This window comes from Chroicocephalus ridibundus, chromosome 1 (assembly GCF_963924245.1).
Source record: "Chroicocephalus ridibundus chromosome 1, bChrRid1.1, whole genome shotgun sequence".
In the NCBI taxonomy this organism is placed as follows: domain Eukaryota; kingdom Metazoa; phylum Chordata; class Aves; order Charadriiformes; family Laridae; genus Chroicocephalus; species Chroicocephalus ridibundus.
In genome coordinates, this window is record NC_086284.1 from 95,299,767 (window position 1) to 95,322,353 (window position 22,587).

Consider the following 22,587-nt stretch of genomic DNA (forward strand, 5'->3'; position numbering starts at 1 on the left):
TCACAGCGGAATGTGTAACAGAGGAAAAGCCAGCAAAATCAATTAACAAATAGCCAGAGATATTGATTAGCCTTGAATCTTCCTACGGGTGAGTTGATACAGAAATGCAGCTGTATTAATTAACATATTTAAATGTAGAGAATCTAATGGCAACTGTCTTCAAAATGTAACTCCAAAGATACCATTTGCCTTCCTCTTTCCTCAAAGAATCTTCCCACTGGCCACACCACTTTTCATCCCCCTAATTGACTCAATCAGTCGTCCCAATCATCTTTGCAATGCACAAGATTGCAAATTAAAGCACAGAAACCCGACAGACTTGTATTCAGCAAGAGTTGTGCTGAACCAAGAAGCAGAGGATATCAAGCGAATCATGGCATATTCTTGAATCCAAACTCAGCTCATTCATCCAGACCAAGTTAACAGTTTTTCCAGTAATCTTCCATGCAGTTCAGTAGCCCAGATGATTAACTTCCATGTCTAGAAATTTCCCTGCCTGTATTTACGGAAATACACATGTGGATAGCAAAGATTTGAGCTTCCAAGCACACCCGCAAGCCCCACGCCACTGTTGTGCTTCTGCTCCTTGCAGGTGTAAGGTCTTTCAGGCAGAGAAAGTAATCCCGTAGTAAGAAGATCCCCTCAGGGCTACACACAGATGAATTCACTGTGTCTCGGTATCGATTAAGATGCAAACACCATGTTTTAAAGCACAGGTTTTAACTTGCTTCAAGAGAGATGCCTCATATGAGATTCCATCAAAGTACAGCTCTTGCAACGTAGTCATAATCAAAGCTCAATTGAAATGCAGAGCAGAAAGCTTCAGAATTAGCAAGTTCAAAAGAGGTCAGAGATGTCTGAAGTTTGCATGCCAGCAGTAGCTTACGCCTTGTGGAATGAAGCCACCCAATTGCACAGTAATTGTGAATCTGACTAGGAAAATGCAGGCACAGGTTCTTTTCCCAAAAAATCATCTCTTCCCTCCTCCCTTGCCATCTGTGACCCAGTGCGACTATGAGGAAACTCTGCAGCTGACAACCAGCCACGAAGGTGTTTCAAAACAGATTAATTACACATGTTGAGAACACTATGGCTCTACATAGCAGTCAGATAACAAAATGAAATGAGTTTTATGTGCTGGCAAATAATGTGTGACAAAGAAAACACTACTACTGGCATAAGGTGTCTCATTCATTCCAATGAAGTCATATCCAGCAGCAGGCAAGCCGTGCCCTCTCACAAAAATCTCACAGTTTACTCTCACAAAAATCAGCAGTGGGACAGAAATGGCTTGGGCACAGAGGTTAGTATTAGTCCAGAAAAGCTCTATAAAGTACAATTCAACTCTGCTTCCTTTTACATACACAGGTAGCTAGGTATCTTAGACACAGCAAATCTAGAGCAGAACACTTTCCACCACTGATTTGGTTTGGGGGGATTTTTTTTTCCTCCCCAGTCTGGCAATAAAAGTGGAAGTCATTCAAGTGGCTCTGACTCAACCCAGGCAGAAGTCCTGTAACACAGCAGCAGTCAAGGGAAAAGCTGGCAGACTTTAACCAGAGGCTATATACACCTTTGCCAACACACGTGTACAGTCCAGGAATCACAGTGCAGTCCTAGGCTGCTCCCAGATATCCTTCTCCATTGAAAATGCATTTGCTTTTACTATAGTTGTGTTTTTAGAGTTAGGGTAAGCAATGTATTCAAATATTGCTTGCAGTATACTCACAGAAAATGACCAAAGACCTTCGGTAATTTATTTTTTTTTTAAATACTATACAGCTGAAGCAGTAAAAAACTAACATACTTCATGAAAATTGTGTCCTTACATTCAGTGAAAACAAATGAGGCATTTTCAGAATCCTAATTCTGGAAATTCTGGTTTGCTCTGGATGCTCTTTAAAGAAAATCTAGATGAAAAGGTGAAACATAAGGACGAAAGGTCTCTGCTATTGAAATAAACCGTCAATTTCTGTAAAAAAAAAAAAAAGCTCAAGGGGCTAATAAAGATAGACTTGGGAGCTGACATTGGTATGTCTTCAAGGGAAATATCAGTCATCTCCTGTGTTGTTCATTATATCCCACATTGGCCTTATTCCCTTGATGCTGAAAAGTACATCCCACAAGGTACCACAATGACTGACGGAGTGGATGGGCTACAGGGGTCAAGCTGGGAGTTTGCCTCAGAGGGAAAAATCTGAACATTACGTACATGAACAGTGCTCTCATGAAATGCTGATTTTCAGCATGGCCAGTGAATTGTGGTGTTTGGGTTTTTTGTTTGTTTGGACTCATTGCCAAACTATTGCCAAACACTTAAATAACTAGAGAGGAACAAGTTCGTTCCCATGATTTTCTTATGCTAGCAAGAGAAGGCCCAACAGCATCTGCCCTCCCTTTTAAAGGGCTCCGTCTGAGCAGGATCTTGCAAATAAACTGAAATCGAGCAAAATAAAATAAAATAAAAACCCCCAAAAGACAGGCAAACAAAAGAAGTCCCTGAATATTTGGAACGGCAGCTTATTATGCCAAGAAACCAACAGGGAGGGGGCTGGAGAAAAATGTTTCCTTTGTTCAGGCCATGGGGAACTCAAAGTTTGACTTTTGCTTAAGTAACTCCAATAAATAATGCTAAAAAAACCCCTAGCGGCAGCATCTCTCTTCATGATCAGGAACAGTCACAGTACCACAGACTGTTACCAAAGAAAGGACAAAAATTGTCATGAACACTAAAATAGAAATCAATTCAGCTGAACAAAATGTACGTTCTTTAATCAATAGGTTTAAGGAGGGTAAACACACTGCATCACATCTACATAAAACACAGCTATCGTGGCTTCACGCTATATAATAATAGATTTTCTGTTCTGAGCACATACATGGTCTAAGCCAGAGGTGACGCATTATCAGGAAAGCAAAGTGCTCATTATTTACAGCAGCGACGGGGTTGTGCATGGAAAATACAGACAAGTCTTGATATAGCAAGAATTCGCACTCTGTGCCTGACAAAGCACAAGAGGCTCTGCAAAGGCTGTCCGCACGTTGCCCATGGGCTGGACATCCGCGAGTGTTACAGGTTTCTCTGTTGCTCTCACACAGCATTGTATGATATCCACTGGTAATATATGTCTACAGCGAAACCCAAACTCTGTCCCATCCTGGCAGACACCAGCTCATCTCAATTATTTACAGCTTTGTCACCGCTCTTATGAACTACAACAGCCTAATCTACTTAAGCATGAAGTTCCAGGCAATTAAAGAAATTCCAGCTATTTTATAACCCTGCAGCACGTCTCCACCTGCCCTCTGTTTTCTAGGCTAGCTTCTCACAGCACTTCTGCTGCTGGTGCAAATTTGGCCCTTTTCTCTACAATGGTTTAGCAGCCTGAGCTGAGAACTGCCCACCTGCATCCTGCTAGCAACCCCTCCTCTTCTGCCAGGACTTTGGAGGCTACATAACCCCCTGGAGATACGTGTGACCAGCGCCCAGAGGCACTCTATTTCCAAAGCTGCTTTGCTGATGGATCTTACTTACACATCCCAAAAATCAAACTGATGTGTGAATTTGGAGTCATGAGGAAATGATGGGCTGGCAGGGACCTGGAGAGCTTTCACCTCACTGAAAGAAAGCAATACAGGTCTGTTGACAGCATTGTTCAGCTGTGCATACCTGGTCTCATCAGAGAGCCTCTTCCTAAGAGCTGGGGTGGCTGAAGCCCTCCAGGAAACCAGGTAAGCTGTGTCCAGGTGAAGTCAACAACCGCCCTCACAACAGCCGCACTGACCAGTCTGCCTCCAGGCTACCTGAAAGGGTAAAAGACTACCCCAGGCACTGGGATGAATCCCTGTTTGGACAAACACACTTGGATGCTGCAGTGGTTTCCATCCCTGATGGCAGGGCACACCTCCACCAGGACAGCAGACCTGAGGAACACCCCTCCCACCTGTGGCACAAACTCTTCTAGCTCAAAGGGCTCTCACAGGCCATTGCCACCTTCTACGCTAAGCAGAAGCAATTGCTTTTGGGTCGGTTTTGGGTTTTTTTTTTTTTTTTTTTTTTTTTTTTTTAAGATTTTTCTCATGAAATTTATAAAACTGAGATTATAACAAATCAAGCCTGAATTACACATAAAATCCTATATAAAGAAGGTGCTTCAGAGGCTTCTTCAATGGGGAAAGGATGAGAGGACAGGTACGCTGTGGGCAGGCGCACTGTTAGATGTGCTAGAAGGCTGCAAGATGGAAAAGCAAACTGGGACTCTGAAGAGGCAAAGAAATGCTACCACTTATAGATAAGACTGCTGTCTTTTAAGATCCAGAGAAACAATTCATGTGAACATACTTCAATATGCTTTTTTCCCTTCATATTAAAGTATTATAGGGTGTTTAACATAGGCCTACATTTTAGTAACAGATTGAAAAGGCAGAAAAACAGAAGGCCACCTGTACAAGGCCAATAAGGGACTGAAAAGAGGTATTACCACTAGTAACTAAAAAGAGGTAGAACTATTAGTACATGGTTAATTAAGTAAGGAACATTCAAGCTGAAAGTCTCCTTAATGACAAATTCCAGTGGACTTTGGGATAATTTTCCAAAGGAAGAGACTGAAAACTAATCCTGATCTATTCTGAATTGATGACAGATGAAGAAACTTTTTTTTCCCCTATTTAAATGCTGACACTGGAAACTGGCACATCTCAGCATCTAACTTTTAACACTACAGCACCAGATACACTGCTTTCCTCTCCTCTCTGCATCCTTGAGTCACATGTTATTTCTGACGCTCTGCCATTTTAAAAGTATTTTTCAGATTTTATGAGGAGACTAAAAGAAAGACTCTCTAGGAAAAAAAAAATAATTCAGCTTTAAGTATCAGACACTACACCAACACTTAAAAACTAAACATCGGGAGCTGACTGTAATCCATAGGAAACTCTCCAGCAAGTTCCTAGAAAACAGAAGGGGAGTGGAAAAATGTGAAGTTACTGACTGTGATCTCCTCTTGCTCTTTAGTAAGTGGAGTCACACAGTGTCAGAAGCAACACAGAACTATGGTAAACTCTATGCTGGCAGCGAGCTCCCCTGAGGACTCCTCCCCTGGGGACTTCTCCCCTGCACAATTTTTCTTTACCTTCTCTGCTTAAGTCACCACTTAAAAAGAAAATACATCTTTTGTTGTGGCTCATTATCCTCAACTTGCTCAAGCAGGACTTCTCCCCACGTTAGCTTTAACTTGTCATCTTGCATTTTCTCACTACTTATCTTCTTATGAATAAATACAACTGCAGTCCAGAAGTCGTCTGTCACAGCATACTTTACATCTCACTTTCATGTGAACAGATTCCTTTTAGAGAAACTAGAAGCATCAACATTGTTTTACAAAGTCCCTGCTGTAGAAAATTTGTTATTTTATCCATGACACCTGCAAACAGATGAAAGCATTAAGGTCTGTTGGTATTAATACTGGAGGCCCTTCTTGGAAGAAAAACAGAGACCTTCCAGGACTACTGATGCTTTACTAGTGCTCTGCAAGGGTAGCATGAAGCAGAAAAAGCAGGCGTCACACTAGGGAGGAAGAGCTGAAGGAACGACCTAGTGCCATGTAAGACAGTCAGCAGGTCAAAAACTGAGCAAAGTTGACAAAAAAATAGGTGGAACTTAAAAAAAAAAAAAAAAAAGAGGTGCAGAGGAACTTAAAATTTAATAGCAAACTAACCAATGAAGGAAAAAGTAAACAACTGCTGTCAAGACTCAGGAGGTAGGAATTTAATTTATTTCTGAAGACTATTATTAAAAACAGCCTCAAAGCAAACAGTATTTAATACAGAGTTCACATCCAAAAGCACAGAAGTTGTGTAAACCAACTGATGAGAACTGCCTTGCTCATTTTATTTAAAATAATAAATGGTAATCATATCCTAAGGCAGACTCAAAAGTTCTTTGCTACAGCCAGCATAAAATAATGCTGATTAGATCTTAAAGGAACATTTGAGATGCTCCCTCCAAACCCTTCCTCATTTTTCATTAATATTCATGTCAGTGGCAACTCCCAATCAAAAGGATGTTCTCCAAGTTCTTACTTCCATTGAAAACAAGAGGGTAAATAAGTTTATTTCCGAAAGAGTGGTTACCAAGGTCATTTGTAAGGATATGGGCTTAGATGTCCCAGTTTCACTAATGATACATGCATATCACAAAAATCACAAGATTATTACCAAAAAATATACTGTACTGATGGCTTTTGATACCATAGACTTTGATCTGTTGGTGATTCTTTTAATTATATCTGCTGAAACTACATGATTCGTGAGAAGCATCAGCTTTATATTAAAAAAAGGAGAGGGAAAAGGGCAGTGAAAATCCACTGCCGCTACCAAAAACAGCAGAGGTGACCAGAGCACCTAAAGTCGGACCCTACAAGAAACCTTTTTGGAGAGAAGAGGAACGTGTATATGGCCAACCTGTAGGTTTTTCAAAAGGTATGAGCTTGAAGAGTGGAAAAATGCTTTTTCCTAGTCCTTGCAGTAAATGCTGAGGGCTTCTCCTTCTCCCTTGGTAGCCTGGTCCCAGCTTCTGCAGAGCCTCTGCACTGCTCAGGGGATGAGTTTAAGAAAGCAAGTGGTCAGGGAAGCAGAAACCAGAAGGGCATCCTCAGCTAGCGCAGGGCAACAGAGACGGCGACCACACCTGCCCACCTCTCTCCTCCTCCCACCTGCACCACATCCTTACCAAATATCCAGCAGCACCCCTTTCCTTCTCCCCATCCCTCCCATCCTTCGAGGCCAAGAGCAGATACTGGGAGGCTGTGGCCAGCACCACGGTCCTCAGCAAGACAGATGATGCCCCACCTCCTTCAGCTCCTGGCAATGCAGCGGCAGGTCCAGCCCCAGCCTCCTGTCGTCAGGACAGAGCGTGCGGTGAAGCAGCAGGGCTGAGCAGGGAAATATGAAGTCGTGCTGTATTCTGTGCAGCTATGTTACCTAAGGATGGCCACACTCTGGGTCCCCTTTGTTACGAGGAGACTGATGCCTAGCATGGATGAACAACAGCTGGCAGGAATGACCAGCTCCAGCAGGCACGCTGGCAGGCAGGTTCACATTACCACAGTCAGGGTTCACTTATCTTAATTAGGATACAATCCTTTAATAGCCAGTTCTATGAATTTTAGTTGTCCACAAAGGCAGTTTAGTACTGAAAAATTGCTCAGGTTTCGTAAGTGTCCTGAAGATGGACAATCTAGAGGCTCTCGGAAAGAACAAGCAAACTCCTAGCAGAACAGACATTTTTAAATAACAGATTTATGGATTTGTTTGTATTCTTGTCACAGTAAGTTTCTTCTGAGAGTCAAAATATTATGCTATTCAAAGCACCTGAGGACATACAGCAAATATCAGCTGCTTTGTCTCATAAAGACAGAATAGGGATGCCACCATATTTCTCACTGTTTCTTCCTCACAGAAGCCTCAAAGTCTGAAAAACTGACTGGTGAGATTTCAGGGCTTGCCATTAAAGGCAGACTGACAGCGCTGCAAGTTTGTCACACAGACCAGAGATATGGATATAAGAATGTCAAACACATGTCAAAAAAAAACATGTCAAACACAATGCAGGGAAAAAAAAATATTAATAATCCACACAAGAAGTACTAAGCTAGTAATAATTCTCACAGAAAAATGAAACCATTGCCTAAATCCTTACCAAGAATTAATACACTGTAAATGATGTGGAATTTAACCCAAAGTCCAGCAGAAGATCAAACACGTGAGACATATCACTCCCCACAATGCTCACTCCAGCTCCAACCCTGCCAGCCCCTCACACATCGGAGCCACCCTGTCCCTGCAGTGGGAGCCAGTCCCCGTCCCAGCTCTGCTCGCTGCCTCTGGGCTGCTGGGGAAGGTCCCTGTCCTGCTGCCAGCCCTCACGGCATCAGGACAGACCTAACCCTGAAATCTTCTATGTAGAAATCAGAAGTTTGAAAGCCCCCCCGCCTCCCAGCTTTTTGGTTGTGGTTTTGTTTTTGTTTTGGTTTGGGTTTTTTTGGTTTTTTTTTTTAAATAATCAGAAAAATATCAACTCTGCTGTTTTCTACGTATCTCAACCAGGCATGACATTTCGCAGAAGAAAATAACATCTCTTCAGCTGTGAACTGGCACAGCTTTTGAAAAAGCCTTCATGATTTGGACCACCCAGACACAAACAAAATCAAATGCTTGGGTTCCTTGATTTAGTGCTCTCACGTTCCATTGGAATATCTGATCCTGTGTCATTAAAATGGTGAAAGATTTGAGATGGATTTCCACTGCAAACAGACCAAATAATAACCAAAGGATCCACATACTTGCCTATCTACAAGCGTGCTTTGGAGTTTTGTTGGGGTGTTTTTCATGATTTAAAGTTTCCCTTGTTTCTTGTGAAATTTTGCTACGATATGCAAAATTGGAAACACACTGTACAGTCAGTTTCACAGTCTGGTGTGTCTTGTATGCAAAAGACAATCATATATAGTTTATGTATAGTCCTGTGCTGGCCTTTTCACATCAATGAAAATGGGATCTTACATTCAGCAACAGCGGTAGAATGCAAGGGGTTAAACAGCTGTACAGGGCAGCTCATCCAGTAATTTGCCTCTCACCACTCTGTCCCTCTGCAGCGGACAGGCTCTTCAGCATCTCTTATGTGCAAAGGCACCAGTTCAACAGCAGCCGGAGATGAGTCAACATTTGCCAGTAAGAAATCAGGCCAAGGGCAACCTCCAACAAGACCCGACAATAAGCTCCCTGGTTCCAGCTCCCTTACTCAGCTCACTCTGAGAACAGAAATCGTTTCTGGGAAAAAGCGGCTATATTACAGGACATTTCAACCACCTCTTGACAACCCACCACCTTGCAAGAAGCTCTTAGCAGGATCAGTCCATCAGCCAGCTCCCCGAAGTAAATCATGCTCCAGCCTCCAAAAATTTTCAGGAGCTTGTTATGGGGCTGGAGCACCCTCATCGCAGGTGGCTGCGAACTAAAAGCCCAGAAGAGATGCAATCCTGCACGAACTTGTCAGCTGCTGTATACCATTGAGCCTGCCAAGGCTTCCTCCTCCCCTGCTCACACTCACACACACGCAGCTCCTTCCACAGTGGAAACTAGAAATGACCAGGAATTAAATAGCAATTATAATCCAAAACATAAGCTGCTGCATCAGGTCTCAAAGGGCTTGGGAGGAGGGTGGTGAGAAGAGCCTGCAGTTTGCTGAACAGGTGCGCAGGGCTTTCCAGTTAAGTTTATTTAAATCATGCAATAAAACTAATCTGTGCAGCCACAAGGTCTTATTTAAAATGTCTTCCCTTTGCGCACTTCTGTTGCCATTTGTCAGTCCCTCTTACCATGGTGTTTTCATCCAAGAATGACCGAGGAGATTTTGTAGAGCACGGCTTCCTATGAACTGGAACCCTGAGAACCATCAGGCTCTACACCACAAAACCCATTACTAATACATTAATTTATTCTCATGTGTCATGTACTACAGCGTGAATTTTTTCTGTTCACCACCCTGCCTCCTCATTCTCTTTGTGCAATAAAGAGTGGCTTTGTTAAAGGCAGAAGAGTAAAGAGAGACCAGGGTTGTGCTTTAGAGACGACATTCGCCCATCGCAAATAAATCACACCCCATTCTCCTTGTGAGGGGCTCACAAACTGGGAAATATTTTATAACTCAGACGGAGGACTTGTTTTCAATTCCTTTGTACTGATCCCTTTCGGCAAACTGGTTTACCCTTCCAACAGGGAAACCAGCTATACATCAATCATATTATCACTCCGATGAGTTACAAGCTGTCTTTTATTGCACACACAATATAGGTGGGTTTTAATGTACATTATAGCTAAAATGTGTGAGTCGTTTTATAAGTATGCCACATATTAAACTGGCAGACAAAAATACTGCAAAAAAAGATGACTTCGGATAAGAATAAAACAAAAGAACTTCCAGGGCTGCAGTGCATGTCCTGCACTGTTACCGGTATCTAAGAGGTCTGAATGCCTTGGAGTCATCTAAAGATAGTTTAATATTCTTGGTTTTGACATTCAGTTGGAGAATCCCCAATCAGAAGCACTTGTCTTTAAACAGAGCCAAAAAACAGTTCAGGTGTTCGTATTTTCCAAAAAGATGACAAGTTGTCAGCCAGTTAACCACTGCAAGCTTCTAATGTGCTGGTGGGAAGGACAAAAGGTATCAGTGATATACCGACAGCACTGCTGGCATTTATGCAAAAGTTGCCTTCCCTTATTACAGAACTACTCAGGATTTGATGCATTTGACTGGAAATTTCCTTAAACTCAAAGTCAAAGCAAGTTTACAGTTTCTCCCATTTCTCCCAGACAGTTATTTCCTATCTCATTAAGAGAAATGTCAAGTACCAACGAGAAACAAAAAAGTGGTTCCCGATACCTACCAAAACGGAAACGCAGCCAAAAGCTGCAATTGAAGCAGCCCAGAACCACAACCAGGCACAGGTCACACCTTTTCAGCTTTAGAGAGACACAACAGCAACCTGTAGCAGTTCCACAACTACACACACCTATACGGTTTTACTGAATATGATGCACTACACATGCAATAGCAATAATAATAGTACTTGCTCCTTATATTAATGTTTTCAGTCAAAGTTCTCCAGACAAACCATATTACAAAGGGGATGCACGCACAGGCTAACCAGCTGCCTTAACGTCACAAAAAGATATCCGTGGTACAGAGCTGAAGCAAACTACCAGATGCCTTCACAAAAAACACCTTCGTTGTCCCTTTTTTCTTATTACAGTAATAAGAAAGGTGGTCCCTTTCAGCACGGGGCACTCACATCCATTCCTTTCCCAGGAAAGTAAAGTATAGGAAAGACCTTTTTATTATTTGTTGGGTTGCGGCGTGTTTTTCTTTATTTAAACATTTCACTGCCACCGTAACTCAGTGCCAGGCGTATTGTTTCTGGTATCTGCCTCCAGGCAGCTTAGAACTGTGAATGTCTGCGAGCCAACATGTTTTTAATCTTCAAAAATAGCTAGACAGAGACATGTTAATTTTGGCCTGTTTTACTTATGAGTGACACAGTATAACTAGAGAACCACAATGGATGGACTCAAGATGGGCAGAATCAAATTAAGTAATTATTTTTATGTGCATTGCCCAACAGTTGAAAACTCTAAAGAAAACTGTAACTGGCATAGGCTCTTAATGCCGAGGCAGCAGCTGGAAGCAGTATCTCCCCCCCATCTGCCCAGTCAGTGTCAGGCAGCCTGATGAAACACCACCGAGGGACACCAGGATGGACCACAGACCTGAGCAGCTTAAAACTCTCGTGGTACAGCCAAAAAGGAGACAGACTTTGCTAAGCGACTCATGTTGCCAGCCCACACTGGTTAAGTGTAGGCTTTGGGTAAACCATGCGGCATGACAAGGCACTGCTGGAGAAACCCGAGCCCATGACTGCTTTCAAACTGCAATGCTATTCTTAGTGGATATGTGTGTGACGCGTCTAAATCCAGTACCGTAAACTGCAATGGCATTTCCTGAAAAGAACAAGAAGAGGGCGAGAAGTAGGGAAGAATAAAATCAGATGTCTTCAATCACACTGCTCAAATTGTAAAAAAACTCTCTCTACTCAGAGTTGTGACAAATTTTAAATTTTACACAATTAGAAAAAAAAAAACAAAGGGTTTCCTTCTGTAACAACGACACAGTAATTTCAGAATCTTCAATACAAACTTTCCTTATAAGACAAACTTCTAAATCATCCAGATTGCATTTCTGGAATATTCTCACACATGTATATTTTTACCCACTGCAAGATCTGGAGCAAAAGATAGCCGTAACATAGAACGTATTGTTATATTTTTTCCTGCAAAGCTGCAGAAATTTCTTCTGTGCCTCCCTGAAGGACACAGCTGCACGTCACAATTCAAAGACGACACAAATCAAAGACACATATACACATATGTAGATACTTTCTCACCAGTTTCCAACAAATGAGTGCAATCAAGAATCTTTATGATATGCATCCTACATGTTTTGATTGTGGGGTTTTTCCCCTCCCCTTGAAAACAGCTCATAATGACCTGCTTGTGTCTCACTAGAACAACCCAGAACATGCCTCTTTTCATGCCGTTCTCTTTTCTTTTTGAGATCTGTGCATCAGGCAAAACTTGGTCTTGTAGAGCAGCCAACCTAAAGCCCACTGACGTCACCTGTCCTCAGATGAAGACACATTTGCATTGAGTAAGCAAAAGCGTGAAGTTGTACCAACTGTATCTGCTCAACGGCAAAAACCTTTGCCAAAAATGCCCTCCTGCCCCCAGCCTGAGCTGCAGAGGCTCAGCACTCCAGCTTGACTGGGGGTGTTTCCATCTCCCAGGCTGTCATTTGTCCTGCATGCTGCCGGGAGGGAACAGCAGCTCTCCCGACGACTGAGCTGACCTTCGACAGCTGAAACCAGGGCAGTAAAGACCAAGAGATGGCCAGCAAAGACACAGAGAACGCCAGCTGAAAAAGAAAGCACCAGCCAAGGCAATAAAATGGGTCCCACCCTCAGTGCTTATTTCACACCAAATGGCATGAGAGGGTAAAGGAAGACATCCTAGATAAATTTATGTGAGCCACATCCCGACTTGGCCTTGCCATCAAGCTTTGCTCTCCCCGGTAGCTTGTGACAACTCACTGTGAGATCACATGTAAAGCCACCACATTATTCCCATCCAGGGAGCCAGCGATGCTCATACAGGGGAAGGCAAGAAAGCTGAGCAGCCCACCTCAAAGTCAAGAGCTAAGTTAAAAAAGTGCATGCAGAATAGCAGAAAAGACTTGAAAACTGCCGCCCGGGTGAGAGAAAAAAGGATGTTTCCAGCAATGAAAAACATGAACAAGAGTAAGTTTGGGAGAAAGCCATTTTGGAAACCTCTCCTGTACTTGCAGACATGCCCGGGAGCCCTGGCCAGGGCCCGGACCTGGACCCTACCATGTTGTAGTACCTGAACAAACAGGGACCGAGGTGAGGGATCCTGCCTGAGGTCTTGCACGCCAGCAGTCAGGCAGCACGGATGGGCAGGAGGAAGCCCAGGACAGCTGGGGAGAGAACAAGGAGTCCACCCTGATGGGCAAAACCAAGCCACAGCTGTCTTAATGCTTCCTGGAGGGAAAGCACGACTCCCAAAAGTAACCAAAAAGAAAAAAGAAGATGCTGTTGAGAAGGATATGAAGGAACATGAAGTAGCTGCTTTTGCAAGGTAGCATCGGCTAAGTGCTAGAGAAGAAAGCACAAAAATAGCACTAAAAATAAAAATCAGGAGCTGGTAACGAAGGCCAGTCAGCCAAACCAGGGAACCACAGTACTGCCAGCCCAGTAACTTCTGCTTAGGAAACAAGCAAAAACCCACGAGCAACACTTTCTCCTCAAATAAGCCTTTTAGCAGAAAAGTTCCATTTTAACAGTAGTCCAGCATGAAGGTATTTCGACAGACTCACTTGGGCGTGCTGGTAGCAGGCTCTTAACGTGCCCCCATGCTGAACGCGTTCTCCCTCCATCTTCACAGAACTGAAGAGGGGGATGTAATTTTAGACTTTTCTCTCAGGAAAAATCCCTGCAGCTGCCAAGAAACACTAGTTAGTGATAATAGTGGTTGGGGGAAAGATTTCTTATCATCCTTATGTTGCACTTGACAGAGCTTTACTCTCCATGTAACTACTCCTTCCACATTTCTGTGCATTACATAGACGGCAAAGACACCATTTATTTCCTCAAGCACAACAAAAGGAAGATATTGGCATAGCTGAGGTTCCCATATGTATTAACTTGGGGAAATTTAATTTATTTCCATGGGTCTCTCAAGAAATGTAAGAATCCTTTTTCTCGTCATGTGAAGATATGCCAAATGACAAGTTGAAGTGGTTTCAGACTCTGGCAGGGCCCTTAAGTGGCTATTTCAAGTTACAGGAAAGATCAAAATCATTACAGTTAAAACCTATAATTTGGAGCCACTTTCACGATACTGCAGCATAAATTTTCAGTTTGAATAACCTTAGCAGTGCTCCTTTAAATACAATCAATAGTTAGAAACAGTGGCAGAGACGTGCTGGCCAGCCAGCCCTGTCCTCTATGCTGAGCTGTTAATTTACTGCGCTAGAAAAATTTAAGTGAATGCCTTGTGAAATGGATGATCCCCAGCACACCACAATTTTTAACATATAACATAACTTGAAACAGCAAATAAATAAATAAAAAAAAGAACCAACACAGACATTTCAGAAGCAGAAAAATTAGCCAAGTATTTAGAGGAACGTGTAATTTGTTACCTCAGTTGGGGAAAAAAGATTTGTACTTTCAGAGTTTCACAGAAGTACCATGAAAGACACAAAGACTGACAATATTAAATTACAATCTGTATTACAGTACAGTATACATTACAATTTAATGAAGTATTAGATTACTGATACACTTTCTGGACAAAAAATTAGTACTGTGATGGGGGTGGAGGTAGGGAGGGATGGGAGTGCTGTTGTTTGCCTCTTCATAGCTTTCCACTCCAAACTATCACACTAGTGGGCTGGGGACCCATCCCTTGGAAACAGTCGCAATGAAGATGCTCCTGCGACCCTTACACTACCTAATCTCACATATGGCAGCATAGTACAGGTCTCAAGAATTAGGACCATTGCATTAGTACCTGAAAATTTAAGTATTTTTTATATATACACCTTATAAGCTACCAGAGAACCTAGTTAGTGACTCAACAATTATTTCAGGGCCTCCTCTGAGATGGTCTGCCTGCGGTAATGGAATCGCAAGAAATTCCAACATAGAGTCAAAACACGCAAGAATACAGGATTCGTCATCTGTGTCTTTACAGCACATCCATGCAAATTGGGCTCCTCACACTCTGGCATTCAGTAGATTATGGTTCATCAACAGTGCATTAAGACATCTGACAGTGTAGGCTGAAGTCCATGTCCCTCTCCAAACTCCATTCTTTGTGTAAATCAGTAGACAGCAGTACCTAAGTAGTAGATTTTTTACAGAGACATCTCCAATGGGGAAAACCAAGGAAGAGCAAGTTAAGTCTATGCAACTTGCCTAAGGTTATGTATCATGTATATAAGGAGTTTGAATTTTCAACCTAGTGGCTTATTCAACTGAATGCCGATACAACAGCAAGCCAACTCTTGTTCCCTGTACCTTCATTAGCCATAAATTTGACCCCACTGATACCCATACTATTCATCTCTCTACAGTGGGAGAAAAACAAAAAAGAATGTGTTTCAGGAACGTTCTCGTTTATTTACAACTACTGGTTTAAATTGTCTGATAGATGAGGAGACTACAGTAAAATGCACCTCAACAGTACCAAATTGTTTTAAGAACTGATGTTTTTGATATTCCAAGTCATACGCTCATTCACACCTTTCACAGATGAGAGCCTGCCTGTACTGACGGCAGTCTCAATTTCAAGTTTTTATAAATACCACGTTTATACACTCTAGACATTCAGGAAGCCCGTATCATGTCTACTAGCATTTACTACTGCAGTGGACCAACAATAAGAAGGGATACAGCAGGTTGCAGGGGTGAGGAATAGCTGCTATTGATGTTCTGCCGCACCTCCGATACCATCTCCAATGCCTGCCTAGACTTAACTACCCAAGCTGTTATACGCAGTTAGTGTGCCTGTGCTCTTTGGAAGGTATATTTCACTGCAAGAAAAAGGACAGACAAACAACAACTTATCAAAAGCACCTCTCAGGGAATTTTCACAATTTCACTCTTTGTGTGATCTCACCCTGGAGATTTCAGCTGCACTGAATGAAGCCCCCAGGTGTTGCTGAAGAGCAAGCAGCCTGAGCAGGCCTAGCACGGAGGATGTGGTGACCTGATTACTTAAGGACCACTCGGAAAGAAATGTAGTGCTTTGATAATGCTTAAAGGCATGAGGAGTTTTCAGTAGGGAATTACTACAGGTCATGAAGATGGCCCGCTTCACATGAGAAAACATGAAAGCAGCATCAGGGGATGAGTTAACACTATTGATTGATATAAACATGATATATCTGTTGCACTTGAGGTCACCTGAGAATGTCATTTCTATTAGGCTTCCCTGCTGCTGAAAGTCTTATTCATTCAGGTGCAACCACCCAGCTAACTGGAGCTTATTTAGAAGGAGCCAACCTGTCCAAAGCACAACGCTTGGGATGAAGCTGTGCCTTAGGACACACTTATCCGCTTGTATTCACATGCTGTTTTTTGTCTTGTACCAGGACCACAAGCAACTTTAAGGCATCCCCTGCCTTTCTGCTCTGTGCTGAGCCAGCATAACCAACGCCTAAGTCTGGGTCCACCACCAGCACGCTGTCAGCACCCTCAGCTTCAGGGGACCAGGGTGCACAGAACCAAGAACACACGTGGATCCTGACTGTACTTCTGCACAAATTGTCACCCAAGATTAACAGGCAGACAGCAAGCTGTGTTTAAAAAAAGCCAACAACAAAAAGTTCAGCTAACACAGCAGGGCCCCACCCTTGGCAATGCAGAACACCAGCTGCTTTGGGGCCTGGAGACTGTTTCTTGACCATTTTGCAGCTCGGTCTGATGGACAGACAAGAGCTATGAGTGGGACTCAAGATATTAATTGCAGTGCCCTATTTCTCAAAGCCTGCCATGTGACTCCAAGCAATCTTAAATATTTACATCCTTCAGTTTTGTCTTCCTGTCCTCTTTTTGTCCTTTTATATTTACAGTATAAACTCAATTGGGCAAGGGCTGCCTCCCCCTGAAGGGCTGCAGCATGTGTAAGTCTCACCCACAGAGGCACCCCTTGCTATACAAAGCAACTTGGAGAAGAGAGACCCTGTCCACAACCAGACCCCCATCTACTCATATTTAATCCAAATATTTACACGTCACAAGCATACCACATGCATGTATTGTTTTTCATTTAACTAAATCTCACACAGCTTTTGAAAACAGTTCTATAATACTACATGGTCTTTAAGTGATTTTAATGGCTTCTCTCTCGAGGTTCCCAGTCCCTTCACACCAATATCCTGTTCCAATGCGCAGTTTCTTTTTTAATGCAGTATAACCACTTCCCATTAATTTTATCATAGATTACCTTTTCCTTTCATCTGTCTACTAAGAGCGTAAAAACACAAGTACAACAGTCTTACACCACACAGTGCCACTTGATTTCATTTCCATGTACCCAAACCACCGAACAAGTGTTTTCCGTACATATGTATGCATGTACGTACAGCTGCATCCTCTCCCGGCACTACTGCAAGGTCAGCAGTGCTCTGCCCCAGCCCAACAGGGTAAGGACCCACACTGGTTTTTCACAGCTCAGAAAACCAGAAAAGAAGAGATGGGAGAAGCTCTGGGGAAGAGCAGAAGAACCTGATGAGAAAGAGTCACGAAAGAGCCCAAAGGTCCTCCCTCTCACTCTCCTTAGTCCTTAAGAAGTTTTAAGGTTGTTTTAACTTCCAAAAGGTACATCTCCAAAGTGTTCTTGAAGAGCAACCAGACTTTTCTCTGAGTGGTCCATCGAAGAGATTTTGTCAGCGCATCACAGGCTTTGAACGGAACAACATAAAAAGACCACGGGCATCTTTTCAAGACTTGAAACTACAGTTACAGGTAATACAGCAGCTGCTTCAAATGTTTTCAAGTATTTTAAGAATTTTAAGTATTCTGGTATTTTTCAATCCCCTTCCTAATGCCAAGGACATCGTTAATTCAATCACATTTTCACAGACAGAATACTGTCTTGTTTTTTACTGCCTACCATCAAATATTGATCACAGAACTCTGTTTACGGCGTGTTAATTATTTCTATTTATTGTGGTGTTCACCTTAGTCTTTGGCTTATGAAGCACAAACGTTCTACAGAAAAAACTTCAGTGTTACCAAATTATGAATTCAAGAGCCGATTAGACTATTTCTGACGTTTCAAGAGCAATCTACTACTGAAAATAAGCATTTTGTATGAATTCAAAATAGGCTGTTTGGCTCAATCTACAAAATAGTTAAACGTCAACTTCCTGGTAACAGTTCATTGAAGTAGGTGCATGTATAATCCGTATTCAGGAGGGCCACATACACATGCATCCTATGAAGATTTTTTGAAGAAGTCTGCTTTAGTTTACTTAATGGCATTCTCTACCCAACGTGCACCAATACCAACACAGTACCGTTAAAGGAAATATATATTTACAGTTTCACTAGATTTCATATTGAGAATAAAGATTTGAAAGAATATCACATTTTCTCTATTAAAAAACAAACAAACAAAAGAAATGGAACATGAAACCTTAACTTTATATTAGGGTTTACAAATACAGCTGCTGATTTAAGTTCTTTGGAGCCTTTGACACTGAGCATGAGAGGAAAATTGGACTTTCAAATGAGTGGAAGCTGAAACAAGCAGTTTATTGTGCAGCCAACTTGAAGATTACAGGCAAAAATTGGATTTTCAAGATTGGAGAAGTTACATTTGGCCTTTTAGGAAGAAAGAGAAGGACAGGATATTAGCATCCTCTGCAAACTAACTGAAGGCTAACATTCACATGAACCGCAAAGTAAAGCATTCAGTCATCTTCCTAAGAAAATAAAGAGAGTTTGGCAGTACAACAGTCCTCAGAGAAATGCCAGGACAGAAACTTCTGTTGTCTTTGTTGATTTAGCAACTGATGTGTCCAATACCTTAGTGTTTTGTAAAGAAAGAACATAAACGTGTGTTCCAGCATCTTTCATGTTGGAAAGAAGCCACTTAAAGCACGCCAACAAAAATACGAAAAGCTAACTTCCAACTCACAAATACCACCGTTATGCCACTTTGTGCCCCTCCATGGGCAGAACCATAGCTTAAGTAGGGATGGCTCCTGGATCCAAAAAATAGGCACCCCCAATAAACAGCAGTTCACCTGCAGAGCTGTGAATTATCAGCCACATTTCTCACCTGCTCCTTGTCCCCCACCCCTGGCAACCCCCAGTCATGCACCACAGTTTGAAGGAATACCCACTGACTTTGAAGGCTCTGTTCTGACCACAAATTTTCATTGACTGCACCTGTGAAACCACCATGGCATGCCAGTTTACGCTGGCTTCACTTGCCGTGCCCGCCAAGTCAGCAATCTTCAGTCTGACAAGGTGCCGCTGCTGTAGAAGAACAGGCAGACCTATACGCCAATTTCCTTTTGCCAGAGAAATGGGCCTAAATTTGAGCTGATTTCAATTTTTGCGAAGCGAGATGCAAATAGTTAGAAGTGAAATAGCATAACCATACACTTTTAAAACTACACAGAGCGTTAAGAGGCCGGCCAGATTTACCCTTGCATTTTTCACACTGAAAACTGAGATCCGCTTTCTGCATGCGCCTGCCTGCACACGGGCAACAAAAACGGGTGCGAGACTTTTAAATGCCAAGCTCCTGGAGCCAGGGCTTGGTACACCAGACATATCCTCGCCCCCCCCCCCATTTTACATTTCAGGACACCACAGAGCCTCTATTTTACTTAAGCAGCTCGGACCGGGCGTCTTCTCCTTCCTCCGTCCGTTTGCCAGGACAACGGCAGGGAGATGCGGATGTGCCGATGCCCCACGTGAAAAAGCGATGGGCCACCACCGACCTGCACTCCGCCTCCTGAAACCCCAAAACGGATCGAAGTTTTAAGCGCGCCGGATAACCTGGGGCTCTACGCCGCGGCGGCGGCTTCGTTTCAGCCGACGGCCGCCCCGGGACGAGCCACCGCAAGGACAAGACGGAGGACGAGACAAAGCGCTCCGGGCTGGGACCCAGCAGTAAAGACAACAGCCCCTCTCCCCCGGCCGCTCGCCCCTCTGGGCTACCGGGGCCACCGCGCCGCTCCCCCGCCGCCCCCCTCCCCGGGCCGCGTGCGGGCAGCGATCCCCTGCCCGGCGGGAGGAGGCGGTTCCCCCGCCGCGTCCCCCGCTCATCCCCCTCTGGGGGGCTCCTGATCCCCTTCCTTCCCTCCCCTTCCCTTCCCTACCCTCGTAGGCCAGGCTGGGGCAGGCCCCCAGGGCGAGCAGGGCGGCGAGGCGCAGCCAGCAGCTCCCCATGCTGCGCGGCGGCGGCGGCCCTTCCCGGCTGAGGGCTGCGCGGCAAAGGGGCAGGCGGGGGAGGAGGAGTGGGACGGAGACATTCTCCGAGCGGGCTCCCGGGCGCCGCCGGAGACTCCTCCTCCCTCCTCCCGCCGCCGGGACAGGCCGCCCGCCCCGCCCCGCATCGCCTCCCCTCACGCCGGCAGCGGGCGGGAAGGGGCTCGGGCGGTTGGGAGGGACGCGCTGCTCCCTCCCGTCCCCCGGGGCTCCGGCACAGGAGAAGCCCTGGGTTTGTACCCCCGCGAAGGGCTTCTCCCGCCCGCGGGCGGCGGCGCGGCCCCCTCCGACGTGGCCTTCGGGAGTCACCCTGGCCCGGCGAGTGCCGTGGGGGTCCCTCACCCCTGGTGCGTGGCGTGGAGTCCCTCGCCCTTGTGGGGCGTGTGTGTGTGTGCCCTGACCCGCTGTGACAGTCCCGGCCTCAAGCAGGGCACCGAGCTGGCCGGGGCAGTGTCACCTCCAAGGCTGGGGGGAGCCAGCCCCGGCTTCACTGGCGTTGGGGCTCCCCTTGAGCCAGAGCGGGATGGGGAGGAGAAGCCGGGCTCCCTCTGGTCCCTTCTCCTCCAGCAACCTGGGATCTCGCTTGGGAAGGAGGCCGCTGCCATCGCATCCCATCCAGGGTGGCGGTGGCTGCCGACCACAGGCCCGGAGAGGTTTGTGGGCAGGGGAACGGGCTGCGCTTCCCAAGATGTACTGCTCTGCTTGCTCAGCAATCTGCAGACGGCCAGGCTTAAATGTTCAAAAATCATGAGTCAGATCCTCAAAAGTCATGAGATGCAGGAAAAAAAGTTTGAAGTCTTGACATTTCCCCTTAACTTTTTGAGCTGCTAGGGTGTTGCAGGGTCACATTTTCAGGCTTTCTTCCATAACCACAAAAACTAGAGGCTTTTTTTTCCTCCTTCCAGATGAAAGCGAATTCCCCAATCGCTCCTACCCTACGGAAGCGAGGGCCGCAGGCAGAGCATCAAATGTTCCAACGCTTTTGATTTGAGATCTGTCAACCCTGCAGCTTGACTACAGCTCAGCTTGGATATTACTTTTTTTTCCCCCCACTTTCCTGCCATTAAAGGTAGCATCTAATGTGCACTGCAGACTGGTGAAGGCACGGGAAAGCACTGCCCCCAGCTAGTGTGGTGTCCGTAAAGGGCTTGCATGCTGGGGCAGTAAGGGGAGGGAGAGGTCTCAAGGGAATTCCTCGGGTCCCACTCATGTGCTGCACTATTTGCAGCAAGGCACAGAGCAATAGGGAAATACCAACTAGTAAGTAAAGGAATATTTCTTTACAGGATACCAGTTTTCAGAGGGAGGATAGAAGTGCTAGTGCCTGTTTCGCCAACCTCTGAGGCTGGCTATACCAAAGTGGCCTAAGAAAGAAATGAGATCTTACTGGGCAGGCGCTGTGTTTGGGAGCTTTCTCCAAAACATTTTCCCTTATTCAGATTTTTTGTTTGGATCAGGAGTGCACCTGAAGTACACTTCCCCAGTCGAATCCGCTGCGTTTGGTGTCTAAGACTGAAATAGGCACAGGAGTGCGGGCACCTCCAGCACCCACATGGCCAGACTGGAGCTCCTCTCCAGCAAAACACCTAGGTGGGTATGGATAGGCCCTGGGTCCTCAGCACCAACTCTTCTCCAAGTTGATCATGCTCTGCCCAGGCTTCGATATGGAGTTGTGATCACCTTGATTTAAAAAAAAAAAAAATAAAGGCAATAAAAACACAGTAACGTCATCTGAGCCATTGCAGTTTAACACCCTAAGGAAAGATTAGATTTCCGTGTGAGGAGAGATTAAAAAGACCAACTTTACTCTGTTTGAAAGCAGAAGAACAAGGAAAAAGGAGTGCTTCAGGCTATTATTATTGGCACAGATATCATAGAAGAGATTAAAGTAAAAGGTTAGACATCTGTAACAAATAGTGGTAATCTCTGTGGTTTATCGGTGCTGCGAGTCTTTGGTAAAAGTTCAGTGCGTGAATGTGCTGGAGCGACAGAGGTACCCAAAGCAGATCTTAATGGGTCAGGTATCTCTTGCTTTCTCTTTGTGTACGTCCTTTTAGCTGCACGTTTCCAAAATGCTGGCCTTCATTTAGACATTGTTCCTAAGAATATAAGGTCCATACTGGTATAATAGCATTGGAGAAGCCTCTGCTAGCAGAAGTCTTGGTGCAGCTGCAGCTTCTCTATCAGTCCAGATATTGTCCAAACCATAGGGCTCACAGCCTTTCTCCTGGGTCGCTTCTTCTACCCTTTGAAAACTGCACTGCCACCGTACAGAAATGTGCTGGTGGTGACAAACCCTCCCTGTCCGGCCAGCCTCTCAGTGGGAGAAGCGAACTCATCAGTAGTGGATGCGATCAGTTAACGCTGCTGTGGCGTCCACATGGGTACAGGCACCCATCCCATCTGATTTACTGGAATCAATGAGTTTTTAAACTGCTCTTGT

At 44.5% G+C, this 22,587-nt stretch overlaps 1 protein-coding gene across 2 annotated transcripts in view; it reads right to left on the reverse strand.

Moving 5' to 3' along the window:
- The window catches only part of SRPX (sushi repeat containing protein X-linked), a 47,111-nt gene extending 26,860 nt beyond the window's left edge, over positions 1 to 20,251 (reverse strand). For both annotated transcript variants that reach the window (XM_063343809.1, XM_063343803.1), the window contains exon 1: positions 20,036 to 20,251. In XM_063343809.1, the coding sequence (XP_063199879.1) occupies positions 20,036 to 20,105 (70 nt within the window). In that variant the 5' untranslated portion in view covers positions 20,106 to 20,251. The remainder of the gene's footprint in view (positions 1 to 20,035) is intronic.
- Positions 20,252 to 22,587: the final 2,336 nt, after the last annotated feature.